The 13,195-nt window shown below is 42.0% G+C and overlaps 1 protein-coding gene across 1 annotated transcript; it reads left to right on the top strand.

Annotated features, from left to right (window-relative positions):
* LOC134671200 (potassium voltage-gated channel protein eag-like) lies at window positions 1-10,795 on the top strand. Its single transcript, XM_063528989.1, has 6 exons — window positions 1-313; window positions 964-1,175; window positions 1,348-1,782; window positions 3,414-3,683; window positions 4,061-4,177; window positions 7,230-10,795. The coding sequence occupies exons 1-6, from the start codon at window positions 85-87 to the stop codon at window positions 7,389-7,391; spliced, it is 1,425 nt and encodes a 474-aa protein (XP_063385059.1). The 5' UTR covers window positions 1-84; the 3' UTR covers window positions 7,392-10,795.
* Window positions 10,796-13,195: the final 2,400 nt, after the last annotated feature.

The raw sequence follows: 13,195 nt of genomic DNA on the forward strand, positions 1-13,195 counted from the left end.
CTTTAAATGCCTGACTGAAGCTAAATAAAAGGGTTGTGCGGGGGCTGTTCGTGTCGGCAGGTGTTGAACTACTGTCCGAAGGACATGAAGGCGGACATCTGCGTGCACCTGAATAGGAAGGTGTTCAACGAGCACCCGGCGTTCCGGCTGGCGAGCGACGGCTGCCTGCGGGCGCTGGCCATGCACTTCCACATGTCGCACTCGGCGCCCGGGGACCTGCTCTACCACACCGGGGAGTCTATAGACTCGCTGTGCTTCATTGTGACGGGCAGCCTCGAGGTCATACAGGATGATGAGGTCGTGGCTATCCTAGGTCAGTGCAAACAACTAAATTAATTTATTTTGTGATTATCTGAAGTCTCTTTCATCTAACCCAGCGGTCGGCAACCTTTTAGCAGCCAAGGGCCACATAGCAGTTAACGAAGTTGACGCGGGCCGCACTTTGTTAATATATATGACTTTATCATACATTGTCATTTGTCGATATTACATACAAAATAGCCAGAGGGAGGCTCGCGGGCCGCTGGTTGCCGACCGCTGATACCTATATTGCACGATTAACTAAGAAATACCTGCCAGTTGAGGTAGACACTCAAACAATACTTAGTAAAGTGCAATAGTTTTATAGATACGCAGTTCTTAACAATACTTACAAACACAGGTTCCATACAGCCCATACAGGTGGAGTTATTCTCACTTGTCACATTTTGCTACTATTGGATAACAGGTGGGAATTTTCCCATCGGTTACACAGAAAATATTAATAAGGTTTGTAACCCTTGTAGTCTATACCACGTGTTGGATTCATGGGAATACAAATCCCAGCTGTTAGCAATATCTGACTGCTTCTAATATATTATTTATTTTGCAATCCTATGCTGGTTTTTGTTACTTTATGTAGATAGGTAGGTAGACAGACTAGGTACGTATTAAATCTCTCTTTAACCCTCCAACTGTCGTCAGGCAAGGGCGACGTGTTCGGCGACTCGTTCTGGAAGGACAGCGCAGTGGGCCAGTCGGCGGCCAACGTCCGCGCGCTGACCTACTGCGACCTGCACACCATCAAGCGCGACCGGCTGCTGGAGGTGCTGGACTTCTACCAGGCCTTCGCGAACAGCTTCGCGAGGAACCTGACACTGACGTACAATCTGCGGCATCGACTTATTTTCCGCAAGGTAAGACTATCGTGTCGACTTTGTCGACGAACTTGTCTATCAGCTGTTGATAGTTGGACTGTGAGAGGATTATCAAATGTGTGTTCACGTAATTGCGACCTGCTCAAATGCTCATCTTACAGCGATATCTGCTGTAAGATCTCATAAATATTATATTTTTATTGTACACTAGGTGGCGGACGTGCGTCGCGAGCGCGAGCTGATGGAGCGACGCAAACGCGAGCCCCAACTCGAGCAAGCACAGGACCACCTCGTGCGCAAGATATTTTCGCGCTTCCGTCGCGAGCGCAGCGTCGCCGCCGCGCCCGCTCCACGGCCGTCACTCGCGCCGGCGCCGTCTAGTGACGCCGAGCGCGGCGAGCCGGCCGCCGCGCCGACGACGACGCCGGCGCCCGCCGCCGCCGCCGCGCGCGGCAAGTGGGGCCGCCTGCTCGCCGGCGGCTCTTTAGACGCGGGCGACGCACCGCGCGCCGCGTTTACGCGTAGCCTTAGCGCGCGCGACCGGCCTTCGCTCGCCGCGGCTGCTGCTGCTGCTGCCGCAGCTCCTGCCCCGGCGACGACAACTGTCGCCACCACGACTGCTCCCGTTACTACCCTATCCTTTAAAGTGAGTATTGGAGCAAGACTACCTAAAGTTTATTTATTTATTTATTTATTTATGTTATGGAGATCCAACAGCTATCTATGCAGAGTATGCCACATTAATAAGAGATGGAAAGCCAATTACAGGATCACACATGTAGCTACAGATTGTACATTCAAATTTACTTGAATGAAAAGTGTCGACGCTCGGACACAGCAACACACAACATAAGAGTTTTTTCTTTTTTTTACAGTAAATATTAAGTACAATCCAAAAATGACAATATTTAAAAAAAAAAAGAAAAACACCTACAATCAGAAATACAATAGAAAAGTAGCAAACAAATACTTATTACACATGCTCAATCAAAACATTTTAGCGTCAAATAATGTTTAACCAAAGGTATCTTACAATTAAATATCTATATCTAATTGGTTTGCCAGATTGTTTAAAGCTCTACTCGCACGCGACAAGAAACTATTTTGTCTGTATTTAGACGATGAAAATTTAACGGAAATAGGAGGATAATACCTTTTACAACGAGTGGGAGTATTAAAAGAGATATTGGAAAGTAACTCAGGACTATCCACCAAACCAGTAGTGATACTAAGTAAATAAGTTATGTCAGCTATTTCCCGCCGTTTTTGAAGTGGAACTAAGTGATGTCTTTTACAAATAGATAGATAGTTAGATGAGCTATAAGGAGATTTAGTTTTGAAACACAGAAATTTAATGAATTTACGTTGAATACGTTCTATTCTTTCAGTATATGTAGAATAGCAGGGGTTCCATATTTGAGATGCGTACTCCAGCTTGCTTCTGACTAATGAGCAGTATAGCACTTTCAATGTTTTTGCTTGCTTAAAGTGAGTGGAATTACGCATTATGAAGCCTAATGACCTATATGCACTGCTTACTATACTATCAATATGCTTATCAAATAGCAGTTTGGAGTCTTGGATGACTCCAAGATCCTTCATAAAGGGTATTTTGACAAGAAGTTGACCCTTAAGCCTGTAAGAAGTAACAATTGGGTTATATTTGCGCGAAAATGACATTGAGAAACATTTGGAAGGATTCAGGTCAAGCCCATTAGCTAGGCAGTACTCATCTAGACGTAACAAATCAGACTGTAAGAGACTTGAATCATGGGGATACTTTACTTTTATAAAAATTTTCATATCATCGGCAAAGCAGAGTAGGTTAGAGTAGGTGAAACAGTTCCCAATGTCATTAATAAAGATATTAAAAAGTAACGGACCCAGTAAAGATCCTTGGGGGACTCCACTTGGAACCGTTACCCACCCTGACATGTAATTGTTGACAACTACGGCCTGAGATCTATTATCAATATAGGATGTGAACCATCTCAGTAGATCTCCATTGATTCCTATATTTTCAAGTTTAGAAATTAATAACCGGTGGTCAATTTTATCGAAGGCCTTACTGTAGTCTGTGTAGACTACGTCAACTTGAAAGCCGTCATCCATTGCCTTAGATACATATTCATTAAATAACACAAGATTTGAAATAGTAGACCTACGTTGTAAGAAACCGTGTTGATTTAAGATAAATGAGTGTTTGTTTAAACAACATGATGACATTCTTCGATCATAGGTAAGAAAATGTTTATCCTACAAATATTATTTGTGCAGGCGACGTTTGCAAAGGCGCGATCGGCGAGCGCGCTCAGTGCCTTAGGCGGCAGCGGTGGCAGCGGGCGGCAGGACACGATCGAGGAGGAGTTGGAGGAGCGCAAGCCCGCGCCCGCCCCGGCGCCTGCGCCCGCTTCAGCGCCCGCGCCCGCTCCCGCTCCCGCGCCCGCTCCGGCGGCGGTCGCGGCGGCGGCGGCGTCGGCGCACGAGGCCGCGCTGGCGGAGTTGCGACGCGATGTGCGGACGGAGGTGCAACGGTTACAGCAGAAGGTGAGACTTTATAGGCAATACATAGTTTAGCAAGTTTACAAGTAAGGTACATTGACAGTTACTAAATTTCACTTAGAGATATTTTATCCACCTAGTAACTTGAACACTAAAACTTCATTTTACACTTGACATAAAAGTCTATTTTTTTATTCGGTAGACTAAAATGACATTTCATAGTATGAAATGACATTTTATGTTCATATTATGAAATGTCATTTTAGTCTACCGAATAAAAAAATAGACTTTAGAAAGTTGACATGACACAGTTAATTCCAGAGTACCTACAATTGAATGTTTGCTTTTTTAGAAACGAATATCTAGTTAGGTACTTACACGTATGGTCGAACTATCAATTGATGAATGTAACGTATTTGCAGCTCGGTCGCGTTGAAGAATTGCTGACAGCGCTAGCGACGCGGCTGGGCGCCGACGCTGGCGACGGCGAGGAACCGCGCGCGCCCGCCGACACCGCCGCGAGAAAACGGAGATCTAAGGTGATTATTAACTTTTTTTTTATTTTATTTTTGTGAGAACGCATTCATAGTGAACGCAACCTAATATGCAGCTCTATAGCCCCCTCCAGACTGTGCGCGTGAATCGCGGGCGAAGCCGCGAACGCAAGTGTGGCGTCGATTTCGCAGATTGTTCACGCCTTCGCGCCTTGTTCTCCGTTTTTTGTCGGTATCGTGTATGGAGTATTGCAGCCACCTGTGGGATGGCTCAGCTAAATACCAACTCGCCGCTTTGGACTCAGTGGAGCGCAGAGCCAGGAGGATGATTGGCGACAAGAAGCTAACGGCTAAGCTTCAGACTTTGGCCCATCGGCGGAAAGTCGCCAGCCTGTCGGTATTCTACAGGTTGCACTTCGGGGAGTGTGCCCAAGAGCTACACGAGCTCATTCCACCGTCCCCATTCTACCATCGGACTTTTAGACGCACGGCCGGTTTCCATCCTTACTTGGTAGATATTCCGCCAATTCGCACTAAGCGCTTTGCTTCTACTTTCCTTATGCGCACTGCCAAGGAATGGAATTCCTTGCCGGCGTCTATATTTCCGTGCTCTTATAACCCGGCAACCTTCAAATCAAGAGTGAACAGTCACCTTCTGGGCGAGCTCGCTCCATCGTAGGCCACGTCTACGCCTCGGCTAGTCTGTGGCCATGAGTAAACCCATGCATAATAAAAAAAAAAAAATTTCAACCCGCGTCAAAGGAGACGCGAAGCGCGAACTTGCAAGACTCCACATTACACAATATTTTGGCTCCTCTGTGGCAAGATAAATATAAATTATATTATGACTAGCTGTTGCCCGCGACTTCGTCCGCGTGGAATCTTAATATCTTAAACATTTTACATCATTAGTACCTATAATTTTCATATCCAAGAAATGTTGACATTAAGTACTTTTCTTTTTTAGCAAGTTGTATGAAGTTTTAAGTCAAGTGGATTTTGATGTTGGTTGCTGAAATTACTTTTCTTGTATTCTCATAATAGGTACCTATGCCCTTATACAAAGATTCAAGTTCCGCACTCACAAAATATCTGATCTCCATACAAACTTTCAACCCCTTTCTCACCACCTTGGGGGATGATTTTCAAAAATGCTTGAATTAGTTTTTGTAGAAAACCGCTGAAATTAGTTTTCTTGTATTTTAGTTTAAAAATAAAAAATACAAAGTTTCAAGTTCCTTGCTTAAAATAAAATTTAATTAGGGGTTGAAATTCCAAAAACGTTGCAATTACTTTTTTTTTGTAATCGGCTATTATGCCTTTCTAAGAAATTTCAAAACCATTTGTAATGGATTCAAATTTTCAACCCCTTTTTAACCCTGTTAGGGGATGAATTTTACAAAACGCTGAAATAACTTTTCCTGTATTTTAATACTATCCCCAAATACAGAGATTCAAGTCCCGCGTTCGAAAAAAAATCTTATATCCATACAAACTTTCAACCCCTTTTTCACCACCTTACGGGATGAATTTTCAAAAACGCTGAAATTAGTTTTCTTGTATTTTAATAATATATCTTTTAAAGAAGTTTCAAATTCCTAGCTCAAAAGAAAACTTTAACCCCATACAAATTTCACCCCTTTTTAACCCTGTTAGGGGTTGAATTTTACAAAACGCTGAAATTACTTTTACTGTCTTCTAATAATATATACAAAGATTCAAGTCCTGCGCTCGAAAAAATTTTTGATATCCATACAAACTGTTGGGGGATGAATTTTCTAAAACGCTGAAATTAGTTTACTTGTACTACTTATTACTTTTTTTACAAATACTTTTTTACAAAGTTTTAAGTTCCTAGCTTAAAATAAAATTTGCACCCGAAGACGAACTTTCATCCCCTTTTTAACCCCCTTAGGGTTGAATTTCCAAAAACGTTGCAATAACTTTTTTTTGTAATCGGCTATTATGCCTTTCTAAGAAGTTTCAAAGCATTTGTAATGGATTAAAATTTTCAACCCTGTTAGGGGATGAATTTTACAAAACGCTGAAATTACTTTTCCTGTCTTCTAATAATATCCCTAAATACAAAGATTCAAGTCCACCACTCGAAAACATTTTTGATATCCATACAAACTTTCAACCCCTTTTTCATCACCTTAGGGGGTGAATTTTCAAAAACGCTGAAATTAGTTTTCTTGTATACATATCTTTAATAATATATCTTTTTACGAAGTTTCAAATTCCTAGCTTAGAAGAAAACTTTAACCCCATACAAACTTTCATCCCCTTTTTAACCCCTTTAGGGGTTGAATTTCTCAAAATCGCTTCTTATCCCTTGTACAATTTATAAATGCAATCTGGTGTGCAAATTTTAACTTTCTGGCTTTAGTAGTTTCGGCTGTGCGTTGATGAATCAGTCAGTCAGTCAGGACACTTGCATTTATATATATAGATTATTATATTATATTAAGCAGCTATATTTTACGGTTTTACAATAAAACATAATGGAAAAACAGCTAAATCACGTATGATGCCATAGATAACTAACAGTTAAACTCGATCAGCTGATGCTTTTCCGCCATATTGCCGCAAACCAAACTGCGAAATCGCCGTGAAGTGTGCGAGTGTGGAGTCATACGTCAACTTCGCGATATGTTCGCTTCGCGATTCACGCACATAGTCTGGAGGGGGCTTATCGCATCGGGTTGTCTCGCTCTTCGTTGGGATAGACGTAGAAATTAATGGCCGACTGGATGTAAAAACATAAATTAAATAATAAAGTGCTTGTTAAGGGCCCCCCCACATCTAGCGTCTTTCGAGCGTCGGCGTCTGTCGGCGTCTGGTCAGCGCTATGGAAAATGACGTCACTGCGCAGTTGCGTCGACGCTGCGTCGACGTTGCGTCGAGCAGCGGCCATAGAATTGTAGACGCCGACGCTCGAAAGACGCCAGATGTGGGGGGGCCCTAATAAATCGAGTATCTTTTCTCAAAGATTACATTTTTCATCTATAGATTTAAACTATATGTACCTAAACCAGGATACTAAGATGAAATAGACAAATTATAGACATTACCGTTTTGTATCGTGTAATTCCAGGCGCGGAGCAAGGGCGCAGCGCCAGCAGTCCCGACGCCGACGACCCCGGGTTCAGCGCCGGGCAGCCCGCCGGGGTCGGCGTCGGCGTCGGCGTCGGCGGCGGCGGCGGCGTCGGCGTCGGCGGCAGCGTCGGCGGCGGCGCGCCGGCGCGACTTCGTGTAGCGCGCGGCGGCGCCCGGCGCCGATGCGCGCCGGGCGCCCCGAGACCCTGAAACTCCTCTGTAAAATATCTCGTGATATGACTGTTAGTGCGTCGCGCATCGATACGATATCAGAAGTATCGGAACAGAACATGTATTTAATTATTCGCTTTTCACATTGCCCGATATCGATACGGCAACCATGGCGGAAGTCTGGCAGGTAAAGGATATTTTGTTTGGGGCGCGTAATCACAGCCGCATGATCTTGAGTAGGTATAGTTGGTTATTCCCAACTATTACCGTCCAGGTTTTTCGCACGATGGTGGTAACTATTTACTTACTGGGAAATTTTATCTTACTCATTCCCAGTGGTATTTATAGAGGAAACAAAAATACCAGTTTTTACACTTTTTACCACTGGCAACAACTTGGTGTTAACAGCTGGGAATAACCCGTAGATATAGTTGGTAGTTGGTTATAGTGAGTTACACTTGTTTTAAAGTTGATCCGATGATATCGGAAGTTTGTAGATTTTATTATGATGCCAGCTACAGATTGGATATTGAAGTCCAATATTGATATATGGTATCGGATAATGTGAAAAGGCTTTTAAGTTAGGAATTGTCCGCCCGCCGCGCGCAGTCGGGGCGGGCTTGGGCCTAGGGTTGCCAGATCGAAAGGCGCTATTATCGGGAAACAATATCAATTTTTTGGGATTTTGGGACTTAAGTCGGGCAAAAAATACATTCAAATTAAAGTAATTGTATAAAAAACTACGATATTTTACATTATTAGCACTACGTCAGCTCGCTCACTCGACTACAGTTCGGAACTTGAAATTATTGTTTTAACGAGAAGCTGTTTTTTGGGACTGTTTACACTTTGTCGGGAATCAGGAACACATGCTACAAATCGGGAGAATCCCGCCGAATCCCGACCATCTGGCAACCCTACTTGGGCCTGTACCACGAAATTCGACTGTCGAAGTTACGATATCTACATTTTATATCATATCACTCAAGTAATAAGCAAAGTAATAATAATGCAATATGTCCTAGACTGAAAACCTCACGCACTTTACGAAAATTTATAAAATGTAAACGTAGGAATTCGCAATGTCAGATGACAGCCGCTTTCGGTGAAATCAGTGCTTGTGCAATTTTTGAGATTAACAGACACTAGGCGGAGCAGTAAAACCAAAGACATACTTATGTAGATTTTGACAAATACCTATACGGATGTCCTTATAGGTATTTGCCAAAATACCTACGGCAAAGTAAATTGAATAGGCTTTAGGCATGTAAGGAATTGAGCAATAATAACTAAATGTAAATATCATAATTTTAGTGTTTTATAAATACTTATTCAGTAAATATATTTGATGTATGTCGACTTTAAGTCGGCTAAAGCTTTATGAGCTCGAGAGAAATGGAGATATCGTATGTTCGGCCTTCGATATCGCGGTCTCGCTCCTGCATTAGTGCGGCGCCACCGCGCCTGCCGCTTGCCGCCTTAGTCGCCGGCTGATATTATAGACTAGGATATTGTTGACATTCTAAGAGTTTGTATAAAGTTATTATAAGTGACGACTATTAGACACACGTTTTAAAGCTCCCCACGTTTGTTTCCACCTTCTCTTTTATCTATAGTACACGACCGACCAAGACTTTTGTATTACAACGGCATCATCTAATCTGTACGAGGCTACATTTTATACACGCTTGGAGAATATTTTATTGTTACACTTATGAATGAAAGAATTAAGTAGAGATATTTATATGTTAGCCGCGCCGGCCAGCCGTTCTTGCTGTTCGACGATATTTCACCTTTTCAACAGTTAACTGTACCTAAAATGTTAGGTGAATACATTTCACAAAGCTGTAAACTAAAATTTTATAAGTAATTTAAATCGACAGTATCTAATGACGACAATATTTTAAAAAGTATCCCTACAATGGTTAATCCCCAGTGAAAGTATTCAGTGTTGCCACTTTTGAAAGCTAACTGTCAATTCGATTGTCTATTGGTACCTCCGAATTCCCTACAGAAAAAAGATCACCGTCGACGGTAATCCCTTTTTGGTGTAGAATCTTGAAGCGCCATCTATATACAATTTGCTTTTGCCGGCATTCCGCAATATAATGCAATCATGAATGGCATTATAACAAGCCAAATAAATACTGTTTCGACAGCAAGAGTTGGCACGAAGCCCGGCGCGGTGTGTTAGTGGTCTTGTTAATGTTTGTAAAGTTTATCGCTACGCGCGTCCCGCCACCGGCTCCGGACTGGTCCGGTGACACAACTACACTAGGTTGATTGCTGCATTCAACAAAGTGTTAAAGCATGGCTACACTCTGTGTAAACGTGCCCTTACATAGGGTTTCCAGATGATAGGCATGTATATTTCCCCAAAAATCGTATCACTATTAAAAAATTGTTGGGAGGATTTTATACTAACCTAGTACAAGGTCTAAAATTTTCCCACCTTGAATTTTGAGACAGATATCTAGTTTATTTTATCCTGACGCGAAATCACAGTTTAATTTCGTCCAGATATTTGTCCTCTAATTTGGCAACCCTTCAAACTAACGTCGGGTTTAACAATTCCAGCGTTTGATTTGTCATCACTTGCAATTTTAAGTCGATTTTATCGTTTTTTCTGCAAGATGTTGAAGAGGAGACGGTTTAAAAACCGGAATATACTCGATCCGGGAACGGACCGGCGTCCGGAGCCGACGCAGGCCGTGCGACGCTCGGAGCGTGCGCTCCCCTATCAGAGACGACTAAAATAATGCAGACTACCAATCCTCTAATGGAAATCGAGTTTATTCATTAAAGTAGAAATAGCGATTGCATTTAATACGTATTTGTAACTGATTCGACGGAAGATATTAATCCATCAAATGTCTTAAAATTTCAAGGTCAGCTATAAATCTGAAATAGCCATTCTAACTCTACTAATTTGTCAATTATCAGAACATTGGGAGTCTGTCTGGACTTGTTATCTCCCATTTATTAGCAACACTTCACAGTCCTAACCACCTTAGAAACATCAACTTTGTCACTGACGATGGTGGTTTTTAATACGTTCAATTATCTACCTTATCATTAAAATTATAAAACCTATATTACCAAGCATCGGACCATAGGTGGTGTTAAAATATACTTTATTCCATTTGTGTTAAAGTACAAAATCAAATGCATAAAACCACCGGTTAATCAAACCAGATACGACTTACCCGTTCTTCGATTGAACATAATAATCGCTTGAATAAAGATTACCAGTCTATATTATTTAGTCGTCTGTCTCTATCATGCATGACGTCACATTCGGCAGACGAACCACTACGTTTCTCGCCTCGCTAAGCCACTGCTACTTATGATCTTTTTTATTAAAATATATCAAAATGATGAGAAACTAACAAATTGTTTCATTTCACTACAATACCCTTTGTACACCGAGAAAAAAAAAGTACAATCTAATCATAGTGTGTTCAATTTGTAGCATTTTGTCTTGTCCGACCGATATATGTCATTTAAAAAATAATTGGTTTTGATAAGTAATACCTAATTATATTCTCGATAAGCAGCTTTCTTGAATCGAGTCTATTAGGTCTCGTACGATATTTTCAGCATATTTCAAAAGGACATAATAAAAACAAGATGCAGTTTAATCCTAACTTTAATATATACAAAAGGAAATACATTAGCAAGGAGTCCCCAGTACATAATGTTCATATAAACATGCGGGCGCCACATGGTACGCGGTAAAGTATACATAACACAAACTGCACTTAGCCTAACGCGGCCTCGGCGAACAGGCCACGGTCTCTCAGACCGCTTCGGCCCGCGGTAGCGGTACTTTCGTAAAAACGAATTAGTGTTAGACCGTAAAAAGTCAGCAGCGATTTTGATAGCCCACGCAGTGCAAGTGTCATTTTAAACGTCAAACTTCTATGAAATAATGACGTATAAATAACACACTGCGTGGGCTATCAAATCCGCTGCAGACTTTTATTGGTGCGACTACAGGCGGTCTTCACGGTCCGGTGTATAAGCGAGAAAGCGTTATGATGTCTCGCTCGCACACCGGAGCGGAGTGCGGATTCGTATTCTGTGTGAAAACCGCCTAAACGGCAAGAGTATTAAACACGAGTTGTAGAATAATTGTAGAGACTAAGAAAAATCGTGTATCTGTCTATTAATTTCAGGTATCAAACTCGGGCTCGATTTTTCTTAGACTTCACGACAGTCAGAAACTTTTTATGTAGAGTCCGTGACCGTCACTAAATCAAAATATTAGTTTTTGGAGTAGAATCGATATCGATAGTCAGAGACAATTTGTATAGTGACCATTAAATGAACGGGCCGCCACCGCAGGCCGCTGCGGTCTGAAAAACGTTTTAAAACATACATTATTTCATAGTGAAAATATTGTGCTTCTTCCTTATCTAAGGCCGCTCGTTCTCGCCACCGTCCGTCGCTTTATGCTCTAGTTTCCTAGGATAGCGGTGCCGTCATATAGCGGCCGTCTCCATACAAATACTACGACATCCATATTTAGCCGTATTATTTAGTATGGAGACGGCCGCTATACGGGCGCACCGCTATCCTAGGAAAACCGAGCTTTACGGCCACGAAACGCACGTTAAACGCTGACGCCTAACGTCATACATTTGTATTAAGTTTTATAAGGCATAGGAATTATATTTCCCACAGTTATTTAGAACTTTATTTCAAAGAGATAGGGTTCAATATTGCATAATTTCTTTCCGTTAAAGGGTTAACCAATGTGTGGCAGTGGGCGTCAGCGTCGAGCGTTCGTTCCGTGGTTAGGCTTTGCATGGGTATACAGGGTGGAATAAACCAAGCGAGTATAACAGATTAAAGTTTAAATGAAATAGGCTAATAACTGAGATTTAACCATTGTGACTGGGTAATTTTTTTTTTTTATTATGAATGGGCTTACTCATGGCCACAGACTAGCCGAGGCGTAGACGTGGCTACGATGGAGCGAGCTCGCCCAGAAGGTGCCTGTTCACTCTTGATTTGAATAATATAATAATAAATAATTGATATTTTATTTTTGACAGTTACCTATATAGGTTTTATCCATTAAGACGATGACATCAACTTCTAATGACATTGTTGATTTTAAAATAAATGACCTTTAACAAGTTTGACTTCGTTCTTCTATATATTTCCGAAAATTTTCATGGCTACTGTGAGACACTTTTAATTTATAGAAAACAACTCTATTGGCTATATTCAATATTAGGATATTTTATTTATCAAATCAAGTTTCTTTATTCCATCCTGTATATAAAGTTAATGACTTGCGACGTCATTGTCGGAGCGTCAGTCTCTGTCACTACAAACCTGACCACATAGCATTACAGTCCGGCCACGACATTGCGCGATCGGCGACGGCGGCGGCTGCAACCATAGGTGGAAACGAAAGGTCCGATCGCTGTCTCGCTCCAACCTATGGCTGCCGCAGCCGCCGTCGCCGGTCGCGCAATGTCGTGGCTGGGTCGTCATGCTAAGCGGTCTGTAGCAGTCGAGGGGCCACTTAGAAACGTTAGTCGACCGTTAATACGCATTTCATTCGATTACATACATTCAATCAACTCGATCGACCCCGTCCTTATTGTAACAATACGAAGTGAAAACTTAAAATATTATCGATATAACCGCAACTGGCAACTGAAGTCATATTGTTATCTCTTTCGATCTTGTTTAGTCTTGGCAAGCGTGAAAGAGACTGTATAGGGCTTCAATTGCCAGATTCTGCGATTGGTACAGTCGGAGTCGGGTCCTCCCGTT

Source organism: Cydia fagiglandana, chromosome 15 (genome assembly GCF_963556715.1).
Source record: "Cydia fagiglandana chromosome 15, ilCydFagi1.1, whole genome shotgun sequence".
Classification (NCBI taxonomy): Eukaryota; Metazoa; Arthropoda; class Insecta; order Lepidoptera; family Tortricidae; genus Cydia; species Cydia fagiglandana.